At 46.1% G+C, this 16,020-nt stretch overlaps 1 protein-coding gene across 1 annotated transcript; it reads left to right on the top strand.

Moving 5' to 3' along the window:
• The first annotated feature begins 1,027 nt into the window (after window positions 1-1,027).
• LOC141001366 (probable polypeptide N-acetylgalactosaminyltransferase 8) lies at window positions 1,028-15,787 on the top strand. Its single transcript, XM_073472419.1, has 11 exons — window positions 1,028-1,205; window positions 3,700-4,042; window positions 4,286-4,452; window positions 6,228-6,414; window positions 13,147-13,344; window positions 13,510-13,624; window positions 14,519-14,704; window positions 14,854-14,991; window positions 15,154-15,246; window positions 15,365-15,535; window positions 15,668-15,787. The coding sequence occupies exons 1-11, from the start codon at window positions 1,028-1,030 to the stop codon at window positions 15,785-15,787; spliced, it is 1,896 nt and encodes a 631-aa protein (XP_073328520.1).
• The last annotated feature ends 233 nt before the right edge of the window (window positions 15,788-16,020 follow it).

Consider the following 16,020-nt stretch of genomic DNA (forward strand, 5'->3'; position numbering starts at 1 on the left):
GACTCGTGACTTCACTTGGACTTAAGACTTTGGACTTGAGAGTACTTGATATTTAAAAGTATATTATTTATAGGGCTGTCAAAATATCATTAGATTATTTGGACATTTTGTTGAAAGTAACTAAAAAGTAGTGAATAAGTAATTTATTATTCTACACAGACAGTAATACTGTAACATATTACTTTAAAATGAAGCTAACTAGTAATATGTAATATTCTGTATTTTGAAAGTAACTTGCCCAACACTGGTTGTGAGTGATTTCAGACACAACCTTACTACAACCCTACAGTTTTTAATGAGGGAGAAGGTGCGGGCGTCATTTCAAGGATTTTCAATGAGGTCATTTAGTTTTTTAATCTATTCATCATTTTTTTCTGCATGCGTCTGACGAATATTTATGTATGCCTTACTAAATGTGTGGAGGGAATCTTTAAATATCAGCATGGCACTGACATTGTGAGTGTGTTGTCTTGCTCCATCATGTCAAAGCACCGCCTCTTAACAACCCATAACATTTGCATGCACTTGCCATGCAGAAACGGCAAGTGCCAGCCATTACAGTCACTACTGTTGAAATATAACAAAAGTGGAGAAAGAAATGTTGCAGCTCTGACTGACTGTCATTAGAGAGGACGTAAAACCTTACCTTTACTTTCTTGTTGTCACATTTTTTTAAAAGTTATTCTTCATAGGAAAAGACCGTGTGAATTGTAAAAATTAGCTTCTTACAGTGGGCTGCGGACTTTCTCACAGTTGAGGGGTACTACGCACCTAACATGGCGACGTCACGAAGCCCGCTAATTAGCAGCGGCTGCCCTAATATGGGCAGGCAGCAGAAGGACAGTAGCTGGCAGCCTCTCGCTTTTAAATGAAGGAGCGTCACAGCTCCATCACAACTATCAACATGTTTCTTGTGCCTGCTGTCTGGTTGAACCAGTCGGTCGAGTAGGATGAACTCAGCGGGTTCGGGTGTCCTGGGAGGTTTTATTCACTTGCTGGGTCTCAGTCAAGTCGGTGTGTTATCAGCATGAGAGCGGCGTCATTAAAGCGGCCAGTCCTCATATTGGTGGGGATTGGGCTCGTCCTCTTTGTGAGCATCTCTCTAATGAAAAGACCTGAGGGCACAGCGGTGGCCAACAAAGAGGTGGACACACCACGTCTGAGCAGGAGCTCTTCTGATCTGGAGGCCAGCATTGGCAATCTCTGTGAGTTGAGGCTATCATTCATCTTTCTCCTGTAGAGGATGTAAAAGTTGCTGTTTTTTGTGTTCATGAAGTTTAATTCATTCCTCACTACAAAGGAAGATGAGAAAATGGAAAGAAATATTTCCTGGTTAGACTAACACAGCTTTATGAAATCCCTGATATGTTATCTACCCAGAAGAGTATGCCACACCTATTAGTGTTGTTTGTACCTAAACAAAAAACATCATCTAGACAAATCAACTCACTTTATGTATGTCAAGCTCAAAAATGGACAAGGACAGAAAACTGAATAAGAAAATATTATTCATGTTAATGTAATTAATTCATGTCAACATTTTAAAAAGTTCACATTTTTTCATGAATATCTAAATATAGAAAAGGATTGTGTATCTCTTCAGATTTAGCAGATCTATTGTGTTAATATAATTTAAAAACATAACCTATCTGTTGCACTCTTTTACTGACCCCGCTGTGCCATCGTATTCTGGAATGCATGTCATGTTGTGTAAATAGCTCGTGGATATTTTCATATTTTAGTTGACTGATGACTATCACCTATCACCTTTCACCTGGAGAGGATCAGGTGTGGCAATGATAGAGTGAGAGAAAGAGAGAACTATTTATGCAACTTCAGGAAGTCCTCCATTTGGGGAACTATGCCATCACACATTTTCATATTTGTCATATTTGATAAAACTACATTTAAAAAACAAAAAGGGACAAAAACACATGTTCAAACCTTTGAAGCATATTCTGTTGCTTGAATATATTACAAATGTAATACGACAACAATCAGAAAAATTGTATTATAAATTATGTGATCTTTATCCTTAATTATAATTATAATTCTGATGATAATTCTTATAAGGTCACTGACCTTGACATGCAAGCAGGGCAGGATTTGGCACAGCTAAGTGAATCTCAGATCCAAAAATGTATTTGAACATAAACAACGTTAGCTGTACTTTTCCTTTAAATACATGACTAACCAATTGCATATAAACACCTTAAAATAAATAGTTAAGTTATAATATAAACTGTACCTAAATAAAGTAATAAGCATGATAACAATCATGTGCCATTTCAGTCTTTTGTAGTGCAATTTATCCATTTAATCTGGCACTGCATCGAGTAACCCCAGTAAAGTTGATTTCAGTGAATTGACATTGACAAGTCCTGTTGACTACATTTTGTTAGAACAGGAAATAAACACACTGGTGCGTAGGTTTCCCTGATTGCCTGAAGTCCCCCTCAGTTCACTCCACCACTCGTTTGTTAAAGGTTTTATATGCTGCCAAGTAAAGAAAATATCAGTATGTGTGTCACCAACTTATTAGACAAAGCTCCTTGATGTGTTGTTGTAATATTAGATAAATGGCTTCCAGTGGAACTTTAGTTTTTTTGAGGTTTGCTGTGTATTAGTAATAGATGAGATCAAATTTCAACAGATGTGCAACATTTATGAGTTACGAAATATAATATTCATATGAAACTATAATCTTTTATATTTATTGTGTTATGCATGTTATTGATGTCTTTATCTGATGGCTTGTGAGCTGCTGTAAGACTTAGACTTAGAATCTATTATTCCAAGGGGAAATTCCTTTTCACAGCACCGTACCCGTCAGACAGACAGTAATACCAAAAAAAGGTTCATACAACAACACACAGTAAAAACAAAACAACCAAACAAAAAACACAATAGAAAACATTAAAATCCACACTCGGGCATGTTCTGCGAGGCCTGTTGTTTAGGGCAGCTATGGCTGAGGGGACCAGGCTTTTTCCAAAGCAAGCCCTTCTGCACCTCAGTGCTCCAGACCTCTGCCCTGAGTGCAGGTGGAGGTTGACTGGATGTGTGATATCCTGTTCTGTTGAGGTTGCAATGGCTATATTGTTCAGCTCTGTAAGGTTGAGTGTGGGGACACCAATTATCCTGGCAGCTGTGTTGGTTACGTGTCTAAGTTTAGTCCAGTTTTGATCAGATAGCATGTTGAAGAAGCAGGTGAAACAGTGTAGTGGATAGACTGGATGAATCATCTGATTTCCCCTTGGAATCAGGAAAATGTTATCTTATCTCCCTAAACCAGATTCTAAAAATGATGTGGTGCTGTGTAAAACATAAAGAAAACAGAACTCAATCATTTGCAGATCATTTTCAATCTATATCCAATTGAAACAAGTACAACAACAAGATATTCAATGTTCAAACCATTAAACCTTATTGTTTATGTAAGTATACACTCATTATGAATTTAAAGCCTGAAATATGCAAAGTGAGAAGAACCACAGCATCCCAACTCTTTTTGAATCAGGGCTGCAGTATCTATCCAGAGAATGTTTCATCTCAAGGAAAAAGGTTCTATTTCAATTTAGAAAACAATTTCTTGACTATTATTTTTTTTCTTTAAGTCTAGTTTTCCTGCAAATGTTATCTTGCCTCTGGCTCATTTTGCTCTCTCCCTGTCATTCTTGATCTCTCACATTTGTCCAGACAATGTAATCAAAACTTTTGAGAAAAAGCAAGATACCATGCAGAAAATGCTGGAAGTGGAAATAGAGGAACACAGAAAAGCTGCAGAACAGCCACCAGCCAAAAAGGAACCAGAGCAGAAAGAAAAACCTGAAGCAGAGATCCAGGACCAAAAGGAGGCGCCCAAAGAGAAAAAGTTCAAGAAAGTGTTCCCCAGCTCTCCCCTTTTTATTAACTGGGGGGGAAATCTGACTGAGGAAGAACAAAAAGAGGCAGAGGGTTTGTTTCAGAAGTATGGATACAATGTTTTTCTGAGCGATCGCCTTCCTCTTGATCGAGTTCTTCCAGATACCAGAGATCCAAGGTACGATTTTCATGGTCTTTGCATGTGATGTCAGACTTGTCATTCTACTTCATACAAAGAGAAAGATTAAAGAAACTATCCCTTATGGACACCACCCAGTTCATTGTTTGCCAAGTATATCCATCATCTTTCTGGTTCACATGGTTTGTCTTTTCATAAAGCATTCACACAGCAGACTGGTGTTAAAGACTAAAGACTGGTGGTTATTTTTCCTCAATAATTATTTTGCTTCTGAATGAAAAGGTGCTTGAAAAAAAGTTACCCGAAGGACCTGCCAAGTGTCGGAGTGGTGTTGATCTACCTGGACGAGGCCCTGTCTATCATCAAAAGAGCCCTACGCAGCATCATCGACCGCACCCCTAAAAACCTGCTGAAGGAGATAATAATGGTGGATGACAACAGCTCAAATGGTTGGTTGGTTACCAAAGGATCAGATTGTGCAAACCCAAGACTATTCAAACATGCTGAAAGACAGGAGGAGCTGATAAACGTGTTTCTTTGTCTAGATGCCACTCTTGCTCACAATCCCATGTTTGGTTTAATAAAACATTGTAAACACACCCGTACATTCACCTCACAGTGGCATTTTAAAGGTGATTAGCTATGATAGTTATATTTCATGTTGACGTTGCATGAGACGCACATAATCGTCTCCTGTTCACTTCCATTCTGTGCAAGCAGAAGGGCAAATGAAACATTTACATCTGCTGATGAAACAAATTAGCCTCTTTGCTTCGAGTGGAGTTCAACAGCGGTTCTCAGTCATACTTATACTAAGTGCTGTATCATAGCCAACTGGACTTGTTTCAGTTTCTTGTAGACGTTTCACCTCTCATCCAAGAGGCTTCAGTTATAACTAACTGGAGGGGAGTTGCAGGCTTTTAAACTCTGTGTGGGAATGTCCTTACAGAGTCGTTAACATTCATACTCATAAAAATAACATATCACCGAAGTAACTGCTTACTTCTGCCAGCTGTAGCTGCCGTTAGCTAGTTAGCTCCATTAGCTGTGAAGTTAGTATTTTTGACTGAATGCTCAGGGACCAGGGGATTGTAGTCTTTAAATCAAATCAAATCAGTTTTATTTATATAGCCCAAAATCACAATCACATTGCCTCAGTGGGCTTTACAATCTGTACAGTGAACAACACCCTCAGTCCTTATTCCACCAGCAAAGGAGCTTTAGATTGGGATGGGCCAGTGCAAGCTGGTTAGCATGCTAATCGCAGTAGATATCTCTGTAACACTATACATAGATATCATAGCATCAAATGATATTTCTTTCAAGTCTGTTGATCATTTTCTTACATTTTTGAATGTTTTCATCTTAAATTCGTCCATATTTCCCCTTTAAAGCAGTTGTTTGAATTTTGGTGAATATGTTTATTCACTTTCTTGCCAGGAGTTAGGATGAGAAGATTGATAGCATTCTCATATTTATATGGTAAAGATGAAGCTATAGCCAGCAGCAGGTTAGCTTAATTTAGCTTTAAGACAGTTAACAAGGAAGCAGGCAGCCGGGCTACATCAAAAAACAGAATCTACTTACAAGCACCTCTAAATCTTACTAATTAACGTTTTATATCTTGTTTGTTTAGTCTGTACAGAAACTGAAGCGTAATAACAATTTCATTATTGGTTTACAGGAGTTTGTGTGCTGGCCTATTTCTTTGACAGGCAATGCAACTTCTTTAAATCTGCGGTTGTTGCCTGCTTGCCAGGATATAAAGTGTTTTTCAGTGTGCCTTTAGAGGTGCAAGGAGGTGGATTTTGTGCCAGGCTGGTTGTTTCTTCTTGTTTCTGGTCTTCATGCTAAGCTAAGCATGCTTAGCAGGTGCTGGCAGTATGTTTACCCCACAGACATGAGAGTGGTATCTTTCTTCTCATTTAACTCCCAGCAGGAAAGGGAATAAGCATATATCAACAAAAAGTTGAGTTTTGTTCATCCTAACTCGGAGACATGGGTGAATGAAATGTTAATCAGTTCATTATCACTAACTACGATTTCAAATCTGACACATTGACAACATACTGGACTGTGAGGCATGTATATGATCAGAACTGTCCCTCAACATGCTTTGTGTGCTTGGCATTCTGGGTAACCAGTGTAGAAACTGGTAGCCTTTCTGTCGAGCCTTTTCTCCCCTTATATCAAAATATATGCCCACATTCTTTTTTCAATTCAGAGGACCTGAAGGGGGACCTTGACATTTACGTGAAGATGCTTGAGCAGCAGAACCCAGATCTGCGTATCGCAAGGGTGAGGCACGACGAGCAGAAAGGCCTCGCTTTCGCCAGGGCCTCTGGATGGAGGGCTGCTACTGCGGACGTGGTGGCCATCCTGGACGCACACATCGAAGTCCATGAGATGTGGTAAGAATGTGGCAAAAATAAATCATTTTATACACTGGTATTTGTACAACATTCTCACAGGTTTGTGTTTAGTATTTGAAATTAAAGTTATTTTTTTAAATTTAATTTTATGTAGAAATTCACTTAAAGGAGACATATTATCTCCACTTTCAGGTTCATGATTTTATTTTGGCCCACTGCTAGAATAGATTTCAGTTTTCTCATACTTTCGAGTGCCCACCACTACCTCCAAAGTTATTAAAGTGTTTAGAATAAGGACCCTGAGGCTAAATTTTACAGAGGGAACCCACGATAGCATTAAGGTGAAATGAGTCTGGTCATGCCAGTGATAGCTTGCATCACACTGTAGCTTTTTTAAAACCAGAATAGTTTTGCTTAGAGTAATTGTTTTTTCCAGGAACGTCTTTTTTACACAGGTAAACACTTTCGTAACTTAACAGTACAACCACAGTCTGTTCCAAGAGGAACCACAGTCTGATCTTCTAGCCTCTGAGCTACTCCACTGGGGCAATCAGGGCTTAAGTGTCACAGTTCAGCTCTGCCTCACCACTCTGCACCTGCCTGCTTCAATCTGCCAATCAGACACACCCCTCTCATCAAGCCAACTCCACTCACCTGTGCTCTCTGCTCTGCTCTGGCTGCATTTAAGCTCCAGCTCCACTCTCACTCATTGCCAGATTGTTCTAGATGCTTGCACCAGACTCTCCAGCGATTTTCTGCCTGATCTCCCGGTTCCGACCCTGCTTGCCTCTGACTATCCTGCCTGACCGATCTCCTGGATATTACCTCAGCCTTCTGTCTTCGACCACGAGTTTCGCCTATCCCCTCTTGGTTACACACCTGCTCGGCTCTGCGGCTTCACAGCCCACCACTGGACCTGTCTGCCTGCTAGGTAATCCACCTGTTGCCGGCTTTGCCTTCAGTCAGCAACACCAGACTCACTCCTTCACTGATCTCGCAGATCACTGTGAGCAAAGACTTTTCTCCTCATCACTGTATATACTGTTTAAGACTCCGGTGATAAATAAAAGTCATTACCGACTGATATCCTGTCTGCCTGTGCTGCTTTTGGGTCCTCACCATACCCGTGACAGTACAATCTGGCCAGACATGGACCCAGCACACACGGCTATGGATCGCCTGGAGAAGGTAGAGGCGATGCTCCAGCACCACGAGGCGCTGCTGCTTTCAAACTCAGCAGATGTCCGACTGGCAGTGGCTAAACAGGAGCAGGCGTTTACCTCGCTAGCCTCGCAGGTCCAACAGCTCGCCGCAGCTTTTGCTCAAGCTGTCCCTCTGCCTCCGGAACCAGTCCAGCCTCCACCAGCTCCGGCTGCCTCTGCCTCTGCCTCTGCTCTCGCCTCGGAGCCTCGGGTGGGGGTTCCTGAACGCTACGCCGGGGACGCGGAGGGCTGCCGCCCGTTCCTCACGAACTGCTCCATCCTGTTCGCTCTCCAGCCCCACACCTTCGCTTCTGAGGACGCCAGGGTGGCGTTCACCGTGAATCATCTGACGGGGCGCGCTCGGCTGTGGGGAACAGCCGAGTGGGAGCGTCGCACTCCAGCGTGCTCCTCTTTCCAAGCCTTCGCCGCCGAGCTCCGCAAAGTGTTCGGAGAAGCTTCCCGAGGTCCGGATGCTTCTGGAGGGCTTCTGGGTCTGAACCAAGGGTCTCGTTCAGTGGCCGACTACTCCATCCACTTCCGCACCCAGGCTAGCTCCAGTGAGTGGAACCAGGCTGCCCAGTGCGACGCATTTCTGATGGGGCTCGCTGACTACATTAAGGACGAACTGATTTCGTACGAACTCCCCACCACTCTCGACGGCATCATCGAGCTGGCGTCCCGCATCGATCGGCGCATTCAAGCGAGACAGCGGGAGAAACATCAGGGGCTCACGGGACGACGCGAGCTCGCCCCGTCACCAGCGGCTTCCGGGGTATCGACGCCTTCTGGCAGCCGGTCTTCAGGGGAGCCTGAACCCATGCAGGTTGGTCGGGCCAGCCTAACTCCTGAAGAAAGGAAGAGACGCCGCGAGGGGAACCTCTGCCTGTATTGTGGCCAAGCGGGACACTTTATTTCCAGGTGTCCGCTAAAAGGTCGGGCTCACCAGGAAGGGAGGAGTTCCTGGTGAGTCATACATCTAGCTCCTCCCCCAGCTCACGATCCCTGTGTCAGGTCCGCCTGCTACTGCCTGAGGGATCCCAGACCCTCGCCACACTCATTGACTCTGGCTCTGATGCCAACATTATGGACTCTAACCTAGCTCAGCAGCTGGGTGTCGGTCGGATTCCCCTGCCAGCTCCAGTCTCCACCAACGCTCTGGATGGCCGACTTCTGGGTACTGTGACCCACATGACAGCGCCTATACGGATGTTAATTTCCGGGAACCACCATGAAACACTCCAGTTTCACATCCTGCACTCTCCTCGTCATCCTCTCCTCCTGGGGTTCCCATGGCTCCGACGTCACAATCCACACCTTGATTGGACCACAGGGGCGATCCTGGGGTGGAGTTCATCTTGTCACCAGGTCTGCCTCAAGCAAGCCGCCACACCACAACCTTCTGCCGGGACCAGTTCTTCAACCGATGTGAGGCTGAGTATCTGGACTTCAGGGAGGTCTTCAGTAAGGCCAAGGCAACCTCCCTTCCCCCACATCGGCCCTATGACTGCGCCATTAACCTCCAGCCCGGTGCCACGCCGCCCAGAGGACGTCTGTATTCCCTGTCCGTTCCTGAGAGGGGGGCGATGGAGACATATATCACCGATGGTCTAGCGGCGGGCATCATCCGCCCCTCCTCGTCTCCGGCTGGAGCCGGTTTCTTCTTCGTAGAGAAAAAAGACAAGACACTCCGCCCCTGCATTGATTATCGTGGATTAAATGACATTACTATCAAGAACCGGTACCCCCTGCCTCTCATCTCCTCTGCTTTCGAGCTCCTAGAGGGGTCCACCATATTCACCAAGCTTGACCTGCGCAACGCTTATCACCTGGTCCGGATCCGCGAGGGGGACGAGTGGAAAACGGCGTTCAATACCCCCACCGGTCACTACGAGTACCTGGTGATGCCCTTCGGCCTCACCAACGCTCCTGCTGTCTTCCAGGCCTTGGTTAATGACGTGCTCAGGGACATGCTCAACAGGTTCGTCTTCGTGTACCTCGATGATATCCTGATCTTCTCCCGCTCCAGAGAGGAACATGTGCATCACGTCCAGAAGGTCCTCCAACGTCTCCTGGAAAACTCCCTGTACGTTAAAGCCGAGAAGTGTGAGTTTCACGCCTCGTCTGTCTCCTTCCTGGGGTACGTCGTAGGGAGAGGGACCGTGGAGATGGACTCAGCCAAGGTTTCTGCCGTCACCACTTGGCCCGCCCCTGATTCCCGCAAGCAGCTTCAACGCTTCCTGGGCTTCGCCAACTTCTACCGGAGGTTCATCAGGGGCTACAGTTCGGTGGCGGCCCCCCTCACAGCTCTTACCTCCTCCAAGGTGCCCTTCCTCTGGTCCACGGCCGCCAATGACTCTTTTCAGGCCCTGAAGACACGGTTCACCTCTGCCCCCATCCTCCAAATGCCGGACCCTGAACGGCAGTTCGTGGTCGAGGTGGACGCTTCCGACCTAGGAGTGGGGGCCGTCTTGTCCCAGAGAGCGGCCTCCGACCAGAAGTTGCACCCCTGCGCCTTCTATTCCCGACGTTTGACCCCGGCAGAGAGGAATTATGACATTGGGAACCGAGAGCTCCTCGCCGTCAAGTTGGCCTTAGAAGAGTGGCGACACTGGCTCGAGGGGACTAAACTGCCATTTCTGGTATGGACGGACCATAAGAACCTTGAATACCTCCGGTCCGCTAAAAGACTGAACTCCCGCCAGGCCCGATGGGCACTCTTCCTGACCCGCTTCAACTTTTCCCTCTCCTATCGACCGGGGTCCCGCAACGTCAAGCCCGACGCCCTGTCCCGTCAGTTCTTGGAAAAGGAGGGGGACAGGGCCGACCCAGACACTATCCTGCCTTCTTCCCGTCTGGTGGCCACACTCACCTGGGAGATCGAGGAGAAGGTCAGGGCCGCCGCCCAAGACCAGCCCGGACCCAGCGCTTGCCCTCCCAACCGTCTGTTCGTCCCGCCTGACCTCCGATCCGAGGTTCTTTAATGGGCCCACAGCACTCAACTCACCTGTCATCCAGGGATCCATCGGACCAAGGACGTTGTGCAGCGCCGGTTCTGGTGGACATCACTGGATGAGGACATTCGGGAGTTCGTCAATGCCTGTCCCACCTGCAACCAGCACAAGCCAGCTCACCATGCCCCTGCCAGTCTTCTACATCCTCTGCCTGTACCTCATCGTCCCTGGTCGCACGTTTCCTTGGACTTCGTCACCGGTCTACCACCATCCAGCGGCAACACTGCTATCCTAACGGTGGTAGATCGGTTCAGCAAGATGGCACATTTCGTGCCCCTGCCCAAACTTCCATCTGCCAAAGAGACGGCTAAACTACTTCTCCTCCACGTCATCCGTCTCCACGGCATCCCAGTGGACGTGGTCTCTGATCGAGGTCCCCAGTTCGCCTCAGTATTCTGGAGGGAATTCTGCTCGCTCCTGGGAGCCACCGTCAGCCTGTCCTCGGGGTACCACCCCCAGTCCAACGGCCAGACCGAACGCAAGAATCAGGAGATGGAAACGGCACTACGCTGCATGACGTCCCAAAACCCTACTTCCTGGTCCGAACAGCTTCTATGGGTAGAATACGCCCACAACACCTTGACCAGCTCCGCCACCGGTCTCTCCCCCTTTGAGTGCACCTATGGGTTCCAGCCACCGCTTTTTCCTGCACTTGAAAGAGAAGCATCCTGCCCCTCTGTCCAGGACTTCATCCGCCGTTGTCGCAGGACCTGGACCCGAGCCAGGGCGGCTCTACTCCGGGCCGCTGACCGCTACACCGCGGCCTCCAATCGCCACCGCTCCAAGGCCCCAGACTACCAACCGGGTCAGAAAGTTTGGCTCTCCACCCGTGATCTTCCCCTCCGGGTGGAATCCAAGAAACTGGCTCCTCGCTTCATCGGCCCGTTCGAGATCCAGGAAATCGTCAACCCGGTGGCAGTGAGGCTCAAACTTCCTAGAACCATGCGAGTTCATCCCACGTTTCATGTCTCCAAAGTAAAACCGGTCCGAGAGAGCGCCCTGGTTCCTGCCACGCCGCCTCCACCGCCTCCTCGCCTCATCGATGGAGGTCCCTCCTACACTGTCCGTCGCCTCCTGCAGTCTCGCCGGCGTGGGAGGGGATTCCAGTACTTGGTGGACTGGGAGGGTTACGGCCCTGAAGAAAGGTCCTGGGTCCCTGGGAGGGACATCTTGGACCACAACCTCATCAGGGATTTCCATCGACGCAACCTCACTCAGACATCCAGACCCAGACCACATCCTCCGTCGGAGTCCCCGAACGACAGCGACGACGCCAAGGACAGGGCGGGCCCCCCCTACTCTGAGGAGGACGACGACGACACCCTCCCCGGGACCAGGGAGGTGGAGATGGACGCTGGACTCTCGGACGAGTATTAGCCCTCCTCCAGGCCCCCCGCCTCCCACCCGGCTTGGTCCATTCTTCTTGGGACGTCGAGAGCCGTCCCTTGAGGGGGGGGTTCTGTCACAGTTCAGCTCTGCCTCACCACTCTGCACCTGCCTGCTTCAATCTGCCAATCAGACACACCCCTCTCATCAAGCCAACTCCACTCACCTGTGCTCTCTGCTCTGCTCTGGCTGCATTTAAGCTCCAGCTCCACTCTCACTCATTGCCAGATTGTTCTAGATGCTTGCACCAGACTCTCCAGCGATTTTCTGCCTGATCTCCCGGTTCCGACCCTGCTTGCCTCTGACTATCCTGCCTGACCGATCTCCTGGATATTACCTCAGCCTTCTGTCTTCGACCACGAGTTTCGCCTATCCCCTCTTGGTTACACACCTGCTCGGCTCTGCGGCTTCACAGCCCACCACTGGACCTGTCTGCCTGCTAGGTAATCCACCTGTTGCCGGCTTTGCCTTCAGTCAGCAACACCAGACTCACTCCTTCACTGATCTCGCAGATCACTGTGAGCAAAGACTTTTCTCCTCATCACTGTATATACTGTTTAAGACTCCGGTGATAAATAAAAGTCATTACCGACTGATATCCTGTCTGCCTGTGCTGCTTTTGGGTCCTCACCATACCCGTGACATTAAGGGTGTTGCACAAGAGCTTTGCAGTTGCGGTAATGAGGGAAGGGCGAGTGCTGCTCAGACTGGCAAACTTCTAGTCACAGAGGCATTTATGAAAATAACAACTGAATGCAGTAGTGTGGTAATTGGATGGGTGGGTTTAGGATGACTCATATAGCTGAAAACATCACCTGTCTGGTGCATACCCTGGTAGACTGTGTATAGGGAAATAAAAACAGAATGGAATGTTTTGCAAATCATTATTCAAATGAATTCAGTACATAGACAAAATATTTAATGTTTTGATCTGAACTTCACTGTTTTTGTAAATACACTAAAATATTAAGTTGATGACTGCATCACACAAAGTGAGAAGAACCACAACATACCAACTTTTTTGGAATCGGGGTTGTACAGTAATCTCTCAGGACAATGACACTTTGTGAATGACACATAACAAAAAACCCTACTGTCTGTCTGGGGTTTTAAATTAAGGAAGTTTATTGCAGTGATGTGTGAACAGCCTCTCCTCTCTTCCCCTCATGCAGGGCCGAACCTATGCTGACACAGATCAAAGCTGACCGAACGACGGTGGTTTCTCCTGTGTTTGACAGAATCAACTATGATGACCTCAAGGTTATTGAATACCTTCCAGCAGCACAAGCCTTCGACTGGAATTTATGGTGCATGTATGAGGGGTTTACGCCCGAGTATTACAAACTCAACGACGGCTCGTTGCCTGGAAAGTAAGTGAAATCTACATGCGTCAAATAAATATAACGGCCTGGTTTTATTAATTGTATCTTGGATCAGGTATTTCTAATAATTTAACAGTTTCACTTGTATGGCAATGATGTTGTACAGTGTGTTTTCAATGAGACAGTAATGCCAGTTCTCTTCCTTCACCTCAGGAGTCCATCCGTCATGGGAATCCTCGTCGCTGAAAGGAAGTTTCTTGGAGAAATTGGACTCCTCGATGAAGGAATGAAAGTTTACGGCGGAGAAAATGTTGAGCTGGGAATTCGTGTGAGTTGACTTCCCCATCCAACATCAAATCCTAAAGCTGATAACAGTATGACAGGCCAAAGAATGAAGAGTACAGATCCTGGTTTCAGTACAATCCTGTCACATTTTTAAAACATTTTTTTTTTACAGTTTTTAAACCATTTAAACCACAAATATGTTTCTTATATCTTAAATAACTTATTTAAACCTTGCGTTGAACTAACAAAAGGAATCCCTGAATAGATTTGTACTTTATTTCTAGCCAGACACTTGGCAGCGCCTCTGCTCACACAGCTGAGCCCCATTTGCCCTGATGGAGGTCACAGTTGAAACCCTAAGTACAGCTTCAAGCCTGGACCTGTTCTTGCATTTATTAAAGTTCATAGTTGAGAACAATTTCTCACACAGATATGTGCTTCCAAAAAGGCCCATTACCCGACTCAAGACTTTGGACAGCTCTGGGACGGATAGAGGGAGTTCCCCCTTCAGTGAATGGCTTTCGCACTTTGGCGATTAATTCACTCACCACATAACTTGCTTCAACTGCAGCATCAGTGTCCTTCTTCGCTGTATGGAAAAGATCTGCTGAGACGATAGTGCTCTATGTAGCTGCGTCACTCGTTTTTTCCTCTCGTCTCTCTGGTACTTCTCATATTGTTCGCAGTGTTTAGTCGAGTAATGACACTTGAAAGAGACACCTTGGTTTCACAGCCAAACAAGTACAACTGAGAAGACTGATGTGTTTTTTGAGCACTATTTCATGTAAACCTATTCTAGTAGTAACTAGTAGTAGTAATTTTAACCTGAGCATAATATGTGTCCTTTCAATGTGTATATGATTGGGCAGGACTGCCCCCAGATAGTCGACACACAGTATAAAGTTTGGGTTGTTTATTTATGTTTTTGCTCAAATAGGTGTGGACGTGTGGAGGCAGTGTTGAAGTAGTTCCGTGCTCCAAGATTGCCCACATCGCAAGATTTCATAAGCCGTACGTACCTGACCTGGACGCTGCCATGAAGAGAAACGCCCTGAGGGTAGCAGAAGTCTGGATGGATGAATACAAACACAACGTCAACTTAGCCTGGAACTTGCCATTTGAGGTACTTAAAATGTAGTCAATAAGAACAAGAATAATTTATAGTTATTTAGTTATGAGTGCATTTTAACACTGTCAAGGCTCCTGAAGTTCTTTAGATTTCCTCAGTTACAATATCACAAACAAATCATGCCATGTTCTTTGCCTCTGCAGAATCATGGAATTGACATTGGGGATGTCTCCGAGAGGAAAAAACTCAGAGAGAGGTTGAACTGTAAACCTTTCAAATGGTACCTGGAAAATGTGTATCCCAAGTTAGATCCCTGGGACAACCTACTTGGCTATGGAGGAGTAAGTTTAGTTTTCTCTAGTGCGTTGTAAGTGTGGTACTGCAGGGTGTGTGCTACATATTGCCACACTAAACTGTGTGTTGTGATTATTGACTCCCACCTGCCACAGTGGTAGAGCAAGTTTCAATGGATTTGACAAAATAATTAACTTCCCACTTTACAGATGAAGAATCTTGATGCTGACATGTGTCTAGACCAAGGCCCAGTGCCAGGTCACACACCCATCGCCTTCCCTTGCTACTTCTATGGACCTCAGGTAAGTAACTAAATGTGGTTGCCAAGTTTAATGATTATAGTCTCTGGAAAGTTAATCAAAATATAGTTTTCCCTGTTGTGCCCAAACTACTTGCTGAACGTTTTCTTTTATATTTCAGCACACTTTTTACAGTGCGAATGGTGAGCTGTACATCGGCGGCATCAAGTCCCACAAACACAATGACAACCGCTGCATAACTGACATCGGCAATAAAGAAACCGAGCCTGGTCTTTACAACTGCAAAGAGGCTATGCAGAAAGGAATGGGGATTTACTGGGACTTCACTCAGGTACAACGACACACTGAACTTAGAGGGTGGATGAGTTTAGGGTGACTCGTATAGCTGAAAACATCACCTGTCTGAATATTGTATGATGACAGAATGAACCAGCACTCTTGACAACTTTTTGTCTTTCCCCAGGGCAAAGAACTGAAGAACAAAGAGACAAAAAGATGCCTGGAGATAAAAGACAAAAAACTTATAGTACAGGAATGCTCTGGCCAAAGATGGGAAATCCAAAACGTAATCAAGGCTTTTTAAAGTGTTTTTGTGTGTGGAGCCAACAAGAAGTGCACTTCTCTGCTCATAGGTCAGTAGATACTAACACCTGAGTGTGTGAAATGCGGTGACTCCTATAATTATTTAAGTCTACTCTATTTAGGATGGAAAAAGTGAGTGATTGATTTTAAAAATTTTATGTGAAATTTACTGATTTTGGATACAACATGTTATGGATCAACATTACAGCTGCAAGTATTTCTTATTTGTACTAT

Source organism: Pagrus major, chromosome 8 (assembly GCF_040436345.1).
Source record: "Pagrus major chromosome 8, Pma_NU_1.0".
NCBI lineage: Eukaryota > Metazoa > Chordata > Actinopteri > Spariformes > Sparidae > Pagrus > Pagrus major.

What these genes read in the sequence shown, in the direction of transcription:
- LOC141001366 (XM_073472419.1), top strand. Translation starts at nt 1,028, where the DNA reads ATGAGAGCGGCGTCATTAAAGCGGCCAGTCCTCATATTGGTGGGGATT. An exon ending in GCTACTTCTATGGACCTCAG is followed by an intron (nt 15,247 to 15,364) that starts GTAAGTAACTAA and finishes TTTATATTTCAG; the next exon opens with CACACTTTTTACAGTGCGAA. An exon ending in TTTACTGGGACTTCACTCAG is followed by an intron (nt 15,536 to 15,667) that starts GTACAACGACAC and finishes GTCTTTCCCCAG; the next exon opens with GGCAAAGAACTGAAGAACAA.